The sequence below is a fragment of the Onychomys torridus genome, chromosome 8 (assembly GCF_903995425.1).
Source record: "Onychomys torridus chromosome 8, mOncTor1.1, whole genome shotgun sequence".
Lineage (NCBI taxonomy): Eukaryota > Metazoa > Chordata > Mammalia > Rodentia > Cricetidae > Onychomys > Onychomys torridus.
The window spans coordinates 88,336,956-88,350,057 of NC_050450.1; the positions used below are offsets into that span (position 1 = coordinate 88,336,956).

The window sequence follows — 13,102 nt, forward strand, 5'->3', positions numbered from 1 at the left end:
GTGTATGTGTGCATATACATGCCACAGTAAGAATGAGGTCTGGTTGTCTTATTTTATTCTTTGTGTGCGTATGTGTGTATGTGGTGTGTGTGTATGTGCACGTGCAGGTGTATGCACCTGTACCTGTGCTCAGGGGCCAGAGGAGGATATTGGGTGTCCTGCCTTATAATCTCTGCTTTAAGCCTAGGAGACAAGGCCTCTCAATGAACCTTGAACTAGGCTGGTAGCCAAAAAACCCAGTGAGCCTCCTTTTCTCCACTCTCCATGGTGCTGGGCGCTCAGGTCCCCGTCTCTCCGGCCTCTACTTGTCTTTTTTGGGGGGAGGGTGTTTTTGTTAGAGATAGTCTTGCTATGGAGCCCAAATTGGTTTTGAACTCCTGATCCATCTGTTTCTGCCTCCAAGTGCTGAAATTACAGGTGTATACTACTGTCCCTGAGAGGTTTGTTTTGTTTTTCAAGACAGGGTTTCTCTGTGCAGCTTTGATGTCTGTCCTGGATCTCGCTCTATAGACCAGGCTGGCCCCAAACTCACAGAGATCTGCCTGGCTCTGCCTCCTGAGTGCAGGGATTAAAGGCGTGGGCCACCACCGCCCGGTTTACAGGTCACTTTGAATTTGGATTTTGTATTTTGAGAAAGGATTTCTCTGTGTAGCCCTGGCTGTCCTAGAACTCATTCTGTAGACCAGGCTGGCCTCAAATTCAGAGATCTGCCTGCCTCTGCCTCCTGAGTGCTGGGATTAAAGGTGTGTGCCTCCACACCTAGCATGAACTTGTACTTTTGAGGAGTATTTTAACTGTTAAAGATTTGGGGGATTCTTAGAGAGATTGAACCTACCAACAGGAACCTTTGGTAGACAGGAACCTTTTTGAAATAATGAGTGGATTATTATTGTTTGGATATGAAGAATCACCCCCAAATGGCTCATAAATTGAGAGTTCAGTCCCTAGCTGGTAGACCACTAAGCCTCCTTGTCTCCACATTAGATTCCTATTACTTCCCCTTTCCCTAAGACTGTTTCCTGGGGTATCTCCAAGATGAGCTATTTATTCCCGTTCAATGTCTAGGAGGCTTGACCTAAGCCAGACAGCAACTCTCCTCCCACTTTATCCATTTAACACAGGGACAGAGACCTCGGGGCAGCCAGGATCAGGAAAGGGAGCCTGGTCAACTTCAAAGACCTGGGTTCAAACTCATCACTCTAGCCAGCTGTTAGACTCCTGGATCACCAGAATTGTCTGGGCCTCAGTTTCACCATCTGTCAAATGTATATGACATCACCTGCCACTTCACAGCAGTGGGTCATGTGACTTACACTTAGTAAGAGTCCCTGGCATGTCATTCAGTACCGATCCATCTTCTCTCCACAGCTCTGTCCTCCCCTCAACTCCCCCCCCAACACACACACACACCATGATTCCTAAGAAATGTGACTGAGACAGGTCTGGTAGCTCACAAGTTCTTTATTTCCACATTGGCACATACATCAATACAAAGGCTGACAAGCTACAAGACTATGAGGCACCGCAGGAGCAGGGCAGGCGCCGAGGCCACAGCTATGTCTGAGCAAAGAAGTGGGGAAGGGCAGAACTCCAGGGGAACTCACAGGCCACAGGAAACTGAGACAACACCACTGGGCGGAGGGACCCCTCCATCACCCCCACTCAGATACACTTCACGGTACACACAGTAATAGAAACAGAAGAAGGATGAGGGACAGCAGAAAGAGCCAGGTTCAAAAGCCAACCAGGACTGAGGAGGTCCCTTTATGTGAGCAGTTCCAGGGGTAGAGGGGGGGTCCTCCCAATAACCGCCTACCCTAAGGACCTGGGCCCCCTGCCCTGCCCACTCACACCCATCTCAGAGCTGGGTCTGGTACCCAGCCAATCTGCCCACAGGTTGCTTCCGCCCCTGGGGCCCCAGTAGCCACAGCTTTGGCACCAGTTTCAGAATGAAGGACTAGGGTTCTTTCTGCCTGTCCTAGAAGAGGGTGGAGGCTTGGGCCCAGGCCTGTCAGGACAGAGAAAGGCCTGCTGACAGACGTGAGGTCATTTCAGAGGAAGGGAAGAAAGGGTGTGAATTAGCCAGGCAGTAGTAGGAGGGGTCTCAAGCTATCTGTGGGGCCTCTGCAGGCTGCTGGGGAACAGCAACGCCTGGAAGAGAAGAGGGGATGTGAACCAGGAGCCTGACTACCCACCTCAGACCCGGTCGGGTGTGTCAGGAGACGACAAAACAAACAAACAAACAAAAACACCACATACAGTATTCAGGTCTCCCGCTGTCAGCCACAGAAGTGCTGACTCCATTTATAACCTGCACAGTCTTACTGTGCTGCAGCCAGTGATATTCTACCCACTGGTGCCAGAGAGAGAGAGAGAGAGAGAGAGCAGGCCAGACATGAAAGGAGGCTGCCAACAAGTGACAAACTTCAGGTGGAGCGCAGGAGTTTTGCACGGCAGTGAGACCACACCATGGTCTCCCTACTCAGAGACAAACACAGGCTTGGCTCTGCTCCTAGCTGTGGGACCTCGGACAAGTCAGCTCAGCTCTCCGAACTTCTGGGTCTTTTTCTAATAAATGGTGCACAATCACATATACCTATCCACAGGGGTGTGTAGACAAAGGAACTATTACAAGGAAAAGACCCAGGGGCCAAATCATCTGAACTCACGGACAGCTCCTCATAGGCAGAGCCTAAAAAGCCGGCCCTCAGAGCATGTAAATCCAGGGTTTCTAGATAGACAAAGGAGACCCTGACCCACCCTACCACCCTACAGGAGTCCCTCACTCACCCGGGGGACTGGTCCGACTGTGGCCCTTGCTGGCAGAGGCCTTCGTCCCAGGCCTAGGTGGCCCCAGAAGGCCCCTCTTCCTCCCTGGGACTGGGAGAGTGAGTGGCCCTCTCCTTCTCCAGCCTCTGAGAGTCCTGGGTCTGCACCCTGGGCTGCTGCTGCTCCATGATCCCGCCCCCCAGGTTTGTTTGCTGCAGGGCCGGTGGGGAGTCTTGGGGGTAGAGGAATCAGGGATGAAGGAGAGGGGAAGAAGGGTGGGCAGAGATAGGAATTGAGGTACAAAGGGGGCATAGAGTCCCAGCCCTGGTCCCTAGTTCAGCGCCCCGCCCCCCGGAAGGTGGATGGACAATTGGACTTGTAAGCAAATTCCACATAAGTGAGCACTGAGGTAACAGCTGTAGCCGAGGGGGCTGGAGGGGGCTGTGTGGATAGTATGCCAAGTCCATGCAAATCAGCACGCTGAGTGGGACAAGTTGAGGTAAGTGAGCATTTGGGGGGGGGGCTCACCTACCCTCACCTCTCACAAGGTTGATGGGCGGAAGCTTGTCCCACCGGCAGGAGGGTGCCCTCTACGGGAGCACTCACCTTTCGGGGCCCCCTTCTGCTTCTTCTGCTGTCGCTTAGCATGGGCATCCTGCCAGCTGGCCAGCTGCTGGAGGACGTACTTCATGTCCAGGTGTGAAGGGCCCAGGCCACTGGCCTCCAGGGCAGAGGCCACCACATTCATTCTCGTGGCCTCATCCAGCTCTGGTTCCACCTCCTCCCAGGCCTCGGTCTCCTCAGATGCCTGCTCTGCCTCCTCTGCCGTCCCCACCTCCTCGATGGCCCCCAGCTCCTCCTCAGGCACCAGCTCCTCTGGAACCTCGAAGTCTTCAGGCGGCTTGAGATCTTGCGGCGGTGGGGGCGGTGGCATCACCCCCTTCTCCTGCTCTCTCTCCTCCTTGCAACGGATGTCGCATCTAGGCAGGGAGGGAGACAGTGCGGTCTTTCCACACCCGTCACCCACGTCACCCACGTCACCCACGTCACCCACGCTGGGCTTCCCGGCACTTACTCTGCTCCCCAGGACTCTCCCACCAGGGAAATGAGGAGGACATCCCAACCCCACCCTTACCCCTTAGCTCTCTGTGAGTTCTCTTGCCCTGCCCTAGCCTGCTGACCCTCGTGGTCCTCCCCAGTTCCATCCCAGCCAGGAGTGAGGGGAAAGAGAATCATCTTCAAGGTGTCCAATACCCAACCCATGCCCCTTAGCAGGAAGGAGGGTCATCAGCACCAAACAGGTTCCATTTTCTTGTCCACTCCCCACCCTCCTGTCTAGAAAAGAGCAACTGGGCTATTTCATCCCAGAGCCAGTTGTCACGGAAACGAATCCATTGCAGGCAGGCTCACAGGGGTCAGGTGACTTGCCCAAGGACACAAAGGAGCCAAACTGGGACTGAGTCCCAGGTGTTCCCATCGGCTGAGCCATTCACCTCTCAGCCCGTGGTCAGGTGAAGGAAAATAAAAGCCGTGGTTTCTACATAGAGCAGCCTTAAATCAAACAGCCACCTAGGTGCTGTGATCTGAACGGAAAGGGGACAGCCCATTCCCCAAAACAACTTTCAGACGAGCAGCCCCCAAGAATACGCCTTCCCAGGGTTTTCCAGTCACAGAACCAGCAACCAGCTGTTGTCTGGCTGCTGAATTGAAGACAAATGATAGGGAGCCCTTAGCCAAGATCACCCCAGGTTTGATGTCTCCCACACAGACACCCCCTAAGTCCTCCACAGAGAACAGGACCTTCAGTGTACAGAGGAAACTCACACTGCCCAGTCCCTGGGGCACAAACATAGTGGAAAGTCACAGAAGCCAGGCATGGGGGCACATGCCTTTCCTCTCAGTACTGGGGAGGCAGAGGCAGGTGGATCTCGGAGTTCGAGGCCAGCCTGGGCTACAGAGTGAGTTCCAGAACAGTCAGAGCTATACAGAGAAACCTAGTCTCAAAAAGACTAAAACAAAAGAAGTCTCGGGTAGAAATGACCAATCCAACACAGAGTCCGCAGGGTAAGGGGTTAGGCTGTGTGAGGAGGGCCGGACAGGGAGGCAGGAGCAGTGGTGGGGAGAGCATGGAGGTCAGAAGGTGAGGGTCAACCATGCCCCACTCAGAAGGGAGTTGCCCCTGAGTAAACCAAACTGAGCATAGCTGAACCAGGCCTGAGGAGCCTGGTCACACACCTCTCCATGAAATACGCAGGGTCAGTGATGATCTTCCGTAGAGATGTCCGGAGCTCCTCAGCCAGTGTCTCTGGGAAACTCGGAAGTGCATCCTACAACAGAGGGGAGACATACACCCCCACACTCACAGAAAAAAAAAGTCTGAGGGCAGAAACCGGCCAACAGAGTTGAACACAGGGTACACGGAGGTCAAAGGGGCATCCTCACCAGAGGCACACTGTATCCGTAGTGGGTGACAGAACCCGAGGAGCGCTGGCGCTGGCCCTTCCCATCCTCCTGGCGCTCACGAAGCCTGCTCCCATAATCCTGCACGTGGGAGCCCCCTCGCAGGCTCTGCTAGGATCCAGGAGTACCCCGTCAGGCACTCCGCCTGCACCCGCCTTTGGCAGAGACAAGTCCTGCCCCCTTAGATCCAAACAGTGAGACCCATTCCGGCCTCAAATGAGCTGCTACCCCTGGGCCATAAGCCAGTCAGGGTGGGGGCCAGATCTGCCTGTAAGTTACTTATCTTCTGTGGAGAGCCAAGCAGACCCCAGGGGCCTGCATCCCAGATCTGGGTCAGGGATACACGGAGCCTCACCTCTGAGTGGACTCCCTTCTCAGAAGCCAGCTGTTGCTGCAGTTTCTCCGTCTGGGCTCCATACTGGAAGGAACAAGGATGTGTGAGACACACAGACACACACACACACACACCCTCAAGGCCTCCCACTCCTGTTCCCCCCTGCCCCAACAGTCTTCCCACATCAGGGAGTCTTTGACAGCCCTTTTAGGAGGACATCACATGGAACAGAAGTCATAACGTGGGGGTCATTCAGTTTGATACCCGAGAGAGTGTGGGATCCTGTGAGGGCCCGGTTAGGGACATGACTGGGCAGGATGAATGCTCTCTAGTTATCTCTGCTAACTCTGAGGCCTACACAGGGAAGGCCTTTGGGCCTGGCAGAGCCGGGGGAGGGGGCTGGGGTCCCATGGAGCCCTGATAAGGGAAATGGGGTGGAAACGGGCTTCCACAGTGCAGCTTTACCGACTGACAACGCTGTTGTAGCTTGGTGATCTCGGCCTGCAGCTGGGTGATCTCCTTCTGCTGGCGCTCATAGCCCTCCAGCCGGAGCACCAGCACCTCCGAGAGCTCTGCCATCTGCTGGCTGGCTTCAGCTAAGGGACAGGCGGGACAAGCGCAGGTCAGCCCTGGCTCTGGGCCTCTGTCCCACCCCTCAGGGGTCCCATGGGGCTTTGGCATTCTTTGCTCAGGTCTTCTTCTTCTTCAGAAACGGCTTATTAACACAGAGCAGGGACTGGGGGTGTGTGGTTGGTAAGACCTGAGCCGAGCCCACACCGAGCTCCAGGACAGTGGAGACCTCAGGCAGCTGGGAAAGGAACTCACAATTTGGGATAGTATGGGCTATGATGGAGTCAGTGACAAGGGGGATAGCAGCAGAGAAAAGGGCATCACAGGTGGAGCATCAAACAGCGCTGCAAAGCCTGGGAAGGGTTCTGGAAGGAGCCACTGGCTAAGTAGGCCCCACCACACAAAGAGGAAGATGGAGAGTGTAGGCAGTGAGGCGGGTGAGGGCAGCTGGGAGCCGCCGAGGACAAAGGTGGGGGAAGGGGTCGGGATTATCCTCTGGTCAATGGGAAGCTGGAACCGGATTTGGTTTCAGAAAACTCATCTGGGCTGCAGGAAAAAGGCCCTGAATGGGAAGAGAGATCCCATTATGCATTATGAGGTGTCACAGGCTAGAGACATTGAGACTTGAGAGCTGTGGAAATCAGGGGGAAGGAAGGCCAGGGGTGACGTGCGGGGACAGCAGAAGCTAAATGCTGCCCTTCTGAGTCTGCATCTCGGCAAGCAGACTTGAGGTCCTCAGGGGCAGACAAAGCCCAGGTTGGCGCTAGGCACAGCCCAGACCCCGATATGTAACTGTGAACTCCCCCAGTCCTAACTGCCCAGACTCTGGCGGCTCCTGGCTCCCTCCGCACTGTCCCCATCCACCTTCCCAGCTTGTACTGTCCCAAATAACAGACTTTAGGGACCTCTGTGGTTTCTGCAGAGCTCTACACTTGGCACAAGCACTTTTTCAGCTAGCTAGCTAGCTCGCTTGCTCTCTCTCCATCCTGTCTCTCCAAAGTCTCATACAGGTGGTCTCCAACACCCGATCCTCCTGTCTCTGGTGAGTGCTGGGACTCCAGGTGTGCACCTCCATGCTCAGCATGGTGCTTTCACCTGATCCTCATAAAGCCCGAGATGATCATCAGGCCATGGTTATCAATCCTCGTCCTAAAGATGAACGTTCAGAGAAGCCGAGGAATTTGTCTGTGCTTACACAACTGCCAAGTCCCGGAGCCAGGACCTCAGCTCAGACCTCCAGCCTCCAAACCCCTGAATTCTTCCCACCATCCCTCGGGACAGTGCCCTTCCCCGAATTACAGTGTCACGTACAAAACTGCTCCACACACTCCAGAATAAGCATCTGCTCCTCATCTTCCAGGTTGTCAAGGTGAGAGGCCTGGAGGAAGGGAAAGAGGAAGGGGCAAGGCTGTCACCATCCCCTGCCAAAGGGCACGCCCTCCTCCCTGTCCTCACCTCCTCCCGCAGGTGTTCATTCTCTTCCTCCAGCTGCTTCAGCTTCTGCTGCAGGGCTTCCAGCTGTGGGCAGTGGTGCTGGGACTCCGCCTTAGGGGGCCTGGCAACAGGTCGATGAGAGTCAGTGTGTGTGTGTGTGTGTGTGTGTGTGTGTGTGTGTGTGTGTGTGTGTCAGGGGTGAACAGTGGATCCCAGTCCCCAAGGCTTCCCCATACTGGCTAAGGGTGGCAAGTCCCAACAGCTCTCCTGACAGGCTCGCTGCCCATGTCCCTGTTTACAAATGAGCAACTGAGGCTCAGAAAAGGGATGGTGCAGGCACAAAGGCAGAACACGTACGGCTTGGGGGCACCGTAAGGATGATCATGCTGCCTGTCATGATCCCGCTGTCCTTCACGTTCCTCTTCTTCCCCCTCTTCTTCCTCCTCTTCCTCCTCATCCTCATCCTCGGAGTCCGAGTAGAGCTGAAGGAGGTCGTCTCGAAGGTTTACCTGCTTCCGGAGATGTAAGATCTAGGGGAAGAGAGAGAAGCCACTAAAAGGTGAGTAAGGAAGCACAGAATGGGGCTAGTTTGGGGGAGGGAACACGCCGACCCCTCCCCTTCTCCCTTGAGTACCCCATACCTCCTCCCTGGCTGAGCCCAGCATCGTTTCCAGTTTGTTATTCTCCTCCATCAAAGCACTATTCTGTTTCACCAGGGACTGGCCGATGCGAGCAGCTGTGGTCAGGTCCCGTTCTTTCTGCAAAAGAAGAGCCACCTACTATTCATACTTTCCCAGTGTCTGGGACCTCCCAAACAGGAGGAAGAAGCAAGGACTAGACACGAGAAGAAAGCGTCCCCAACACCCAACTGTCTAGAGACTATTAACCAACTCTGGGGTCTGACTCAGTTTCCCATCATGGGGAAATCAGCCCAGACTGGCCCTCTGAAAGCTACTTGCCTTCCAGGAGAGGGGCCCGCAAGCTGGCCCCCAGGCAAGCAGAAACACAGACAAAATCCCTAAGTCCTGCAGGGCAGAGTCAATCTAGGGCTGGCCTGGATGAGGACGGCAGTACCCACCTCTTCCAACAAATAGAGCATCACTTTCACATCATCTTCGGTGATCTTCTTGGAGGGAGGTGGGTTAGGACACAGCGCTGCAGAAGGAAAGGCCTGGGTGCGTCAGGGAAAGGAGCAACGGCTGCCCACGTAGCCCACTGTGTCCCTCACATCAAAGGTCAAGGAGCCAGGAGACTGAGATCCATCGGGCCCTAGCACCCTCTCCATAGCTCGGATCTCAGCATTCCTGCTTCCTCAGGAGGGGCCTAGGTGCTGTTAAGAGCAAAGCCATCCTCCAGGTTCAGGAACTGGACTCCCAGGACCCCTGGGTCCTTGGTTCCTAGACATAGGAAGTCAAGGGAAATACAGCGGGAAACCGACTCATCATGCCTGACCCAATCGGCTGCGAAGCCAGCTCACTAGAGCTTCCTCGGTCAATAAAAACAGATGCAGTCACCCATCTTACACCTGTTGCGTGTGACAAGAGGGCCAAGGAGACTTCTTCAGAAGGGGGCACCTGAGCTTAAAACTGCCCCCGCCCAGAAGAGGAGGGACAGAAGCCCAGGGCCCCACCCACTCCTCCCGCCTCAGCCCTGCTCCGAGAAAGCTCGACCCAGCCCCCTGCAGCCAAGTAGTGGTCAAGAGCTCCCCCCCTCCATCCACCCACGCAGGCTGGTTCACAGGCTAGCGCAGGCTCAGAGCGTGACCAGCAGCTCCCTCCAGCAGCCCCCGCCCCTCTGCTGGCACTGCGGTAGACGGGGAGGGGGCACTGAGAGTGCGCAGATCTGCCGCAGCAACAGGCGCGAAGAGGGGGCGGGGAGCGCGCAAGCCCTGGACCTGACGCACCCACAAAATCCGTGGAACCCGAGAAGGAGGAAGAGATGGGGAAAGGGAGCCTTAACAGGCACCACGGACAGTGGTCTCAAGGGGATGGTGGAAAGGTGGGACTGAGCGCCACAGGGGGGCGGGGCGCCTGAGTCGGTGGGTCCCCTCCTCCCCGGAGATGCCCTAGTAGCAGCCAGTGAGGGATCCCATAGACTCAGTTTACCTTCCTGCAGCTCTCGAATAAACGCCGCGCGCGCAGGGCCGGACACGCCGGGCCTCCGGCCGATGTACGCAGCTGGCGTCTTCCAGATCCCCTCGGCCTTTCCTTTGCCCAGGTCAGTGGCCCGGGGACCATAAGGCCCCTGGAATACGTAGCGGGTCCATGGCGCGTCCGAATTGCCGATAATCATGGACCGACAAAAGCTTCCCGTCTTGGTGCGGGATCCTGGAGCTCGCTGTCCGGACCCGGTTCCCTGCGCCGGAGCAGGTTTGGGCTCCGCCGAGGGCTCCGGGGCCGGATTGGCGGCAGGCTGGGTCGCGGGGGTCCCTGCTGCTGGGTCCCCCGACCCCTGTCCCGTCCCCCGCACTGCTCTGCACCTGTTCCTTCGGACGCATCTTGACTCCGCAGTGGGCTGCCGCAGCCGAGCCTTTATAACCTGCGCCCGGAGCGGGCTCCACTGGGCTGTACCACGCGTGGCGCTGGGGGTGGACGAAGATCAGTTACTGGTGCCGAGGACTCAGGATCGTGAGAGAGAGCGGCAAGTGGTGATGGAACAGGAAATTAAAAAATTAAAAAGAGGAAAGAAAGAGATGAGTGAGTGCCTAGTTGGTTCTGCGGGATCGGGTTCACGGTGCAGAGCTTCTGTCCCCCTTCCATCCTCTGAGAATGGTTCTGTCCAAAGCCGCCGCTTCCCTGGACTTGGGCCGAGGGACCCCGAGCTTCTGTCTAGAAGCAGCCTTCCCCCCTCCCGCCGCCCCCCCCCCCCCCCCCGGCCCCAGGCTTCCAGCTGCTTTCTCTGTCGTCGTCGTCGTCCCCAACATTGAATACAGATCCGGGTGACCTGCGAGTCGGAACAGTACGCCTGTGTCTTCCCAGGTGAATTAAGCGAGAAATGCAAACTCCAGTATGGCTTTCAACGTGTTGCGTGTCACCCACAGGTCCTCGCGCACACACTCCCGCACTTGCCCCTGGACGTCTTCCATCTTAGTGCGTTTACTCGTTCTGTATTTCCAACCCTAATTCGCAAGGCCTACCGTCCTTGTTCTTCAGACATTCTAGAATGTGCATCTTCTGAGGAGATCCCGCTTAAATGTTTCGCTGTGACCGCTCTTCCAGACACACACGCACACACACACACACACACACACACACACACACACCCCTCCCCAAAGCATCCGTTATCCTGAGGTCTGAAAGGACCGATGTCGGTCCTCAAGACCTGTGCTCTCCAGTCCACGGATGGTGTGCTCCCCAGAAAACTAGAGACTTTGGAAGGTTGCTCTACATCCTGAATAAACCAGGGTAGGGGTGGGAGCTGCGGAGGGCAGGAGCCATTTCTAAGCTTTTAGACTGGGAGACAGGCTGAAGAAAATGGGTGGCTCCTTGATTCAAATCCCATTCTCCTCCACAGTCCCTCCAGTTCCTTCTTAAAAATGGCTCTGCCTCCCGAGCACTGGGACTAAAGGTGTGCGCCACCACGCCCGGATTATTTTAAATGTTTGTTTGTGGTGTATGAATGTGTCCATGTCTGTGGGCCGAAGTCAGTGGTCAACATTGGGTTTTTTTGTTTTTGTTTTATTTTATTATATTTTCTATTCATTTTACATACCAACATCAGTTTTGCCTATCACTTTCCACTTCATTTTTTGAGACAAGGTCTCTCACTGACTCTCCTCAGTGCTTTCAGTACTTTGACTAGACTGTCTGGCATCTACTTAACTCCACCCCACCCTCAACCTAGGGTTGTAGATAGGTGCCACCATACCAGGCCTTCGGTGGGTGCTAGGGATCCAAAGACGGGCCCTTATGTTTACCCAGCAAACAATTTCCCCATGGAGCCATTTACCGGGTCCCTATATATTGTCTTGTTTTGTGCATGTGGGGGGGTGGGGGGGGGTGTGTTTGGAGGGGTGTTTTGTCTGCCTGTATGTCTGTGCATCACATGTGTGCCTGTTGTCCACAGAGGCCAGAAGAGGGAGGGCATCGATCCCCTAGAACTGGAATCACAGATGGCTGTGAGCTGGGAAAAGAATCCAGGTCCTCTGTACTCTTAACCACTGAGCCACCTCTCCAGCCCCCCTATTTTCTCTTGGTTTTGAGAGAGCGTCTCACTATGTAGTCCAGGTTAGTTTAAAATTCACTATGTTGCCCCAGCTGGCTGTAATTCCTCTGCCTCAGCCTTTCTTAAGCTGGGATTTCAAGCATACCCAGTTAGAATTTGCATTTTAAATACATCTCAGATATAGCAAGTTCCAGGTCAGCCAAAGCTACAGATTGAGACTTTGTGTGTGTGTGTGTGTGTTGCTTTTCAAATGTTCACCTGCTCAGCTCTTCTGTTTTCCAAACAGAGCGTTCATTCTCTCTTCTCAGATTGCTGTAGTATCCGGCTCCCTACACACCCCCCCCCCCCACACCCCACACACCTGCCTTACCCCCTCCTGGGTCCAGGTACATTCTTTACTTCTAGTCCAGTCAATTCATAACACACTTTCCTAAGCTAAGGAACTCTGGCCCCACTTCCCTCACAACCATCCTTGCCTGAGCCCTAGGTAGGGCTGGTACTCAAGGTTTTTGCCTAGCATAGGGGGCTCCTAGTGCCTTTGGGGTCAGGTTTCCACACAGTCTAGAACAAGCAAGACAATCCAGAAAGAGCCAAAGTGCCTCTCCATCAGTACCCGGTCAAGAGGCATTGACATTCGAATATGTCTTTCTACCACACGATACTGTACATCTGCAGCCTCAGCCCTCGGGAGCTGAAACAGATGAATCATGAGTTCAAGGTCAACCTGGACCCCATGGCAAGTTTGAAGCCAACCTGGACTACTCAGCAAGTTTGAGGCCAGCTTGGGCTACATGAGAACATGTCTTAATGCCCACCCACCCCTACCCAAGGACAATATTTCCTTCTACTTCTATTCATTCATTCATTCATTCAGCAAACATACTGAGTACCTATTCTAATTTGTGTGTTTATGCATGTGGGGGGGGAGAGAGAGAGAGAGAGAGAGAGAGAGAGAGAGAGAGAAAGAGAGTGTTTGTACGGATGCCAGAAGCTAGAGGAAATTCCCTTGCTACCCAACTTACTCCTTTGACACAAGGTCTCTCAATGAACCTGGAGCTTGACACTTTTCAGCTCTTGCTAGCTGGCCAGCAAGCCCCAGAGAGTCTCTTCTCCCTGAGCCCCATCCCCCAGCTCTAGGTACAAGCTCTTGCAGCCATGGCCAGCTTTTTCCATGGACACTGGAGATCCAAACTCAGTTCCTCATGCTTGTACAGCCAGCACTTGTACCCACTGAGCATCTCCCCAGCTCTGAGTGCCTGTTCTGTATGCCAGGTACTGCGATACTGTGTGGGGATCGAGAGACGCTCCAGCTCTGCTCTCCTCGAATTTAGAGTCTAGAGGAGAGACAGATGAACAAGGAAACAAGCCAGA

At 54.8% G+C, this 13,102-nt stretch overlaps 1 protein-coding gene across 1 annotated transcript; it reads right to left on the reverse strand.

The window, feature by feature from the left end:
• Positions 1-1,443: 1,443 nt before the first annotated feature.
• Positions 1,444-10,343, reverse strand: Hap1 (huntingtin associated protein 1). The gene is given in 13 exon segments (XM_036196120.1): positions 1,444-3,001; positions 3,376-3,749; positions 5,005-5,096; positions 5,212-5,337; positions 5,585-5,647; positions 6,029-6,159; positions 7,445-7,511; positions 7,589-7,688; positions 7,925-8,097; positions 8,209-8,325; positions 8,646-8,722; positions 9,673-10,018; positions 10,020-10,343. Coding segments are annotated over 13 exon segments (1,869 nt in total). The 5' UTR covers positions 10,065-10,343; the 3' UTR covers positions 1,444-2,843.
• Between the last annotated feature and the right edge of the window lie 2,759 nt (positions 10,344-13,102).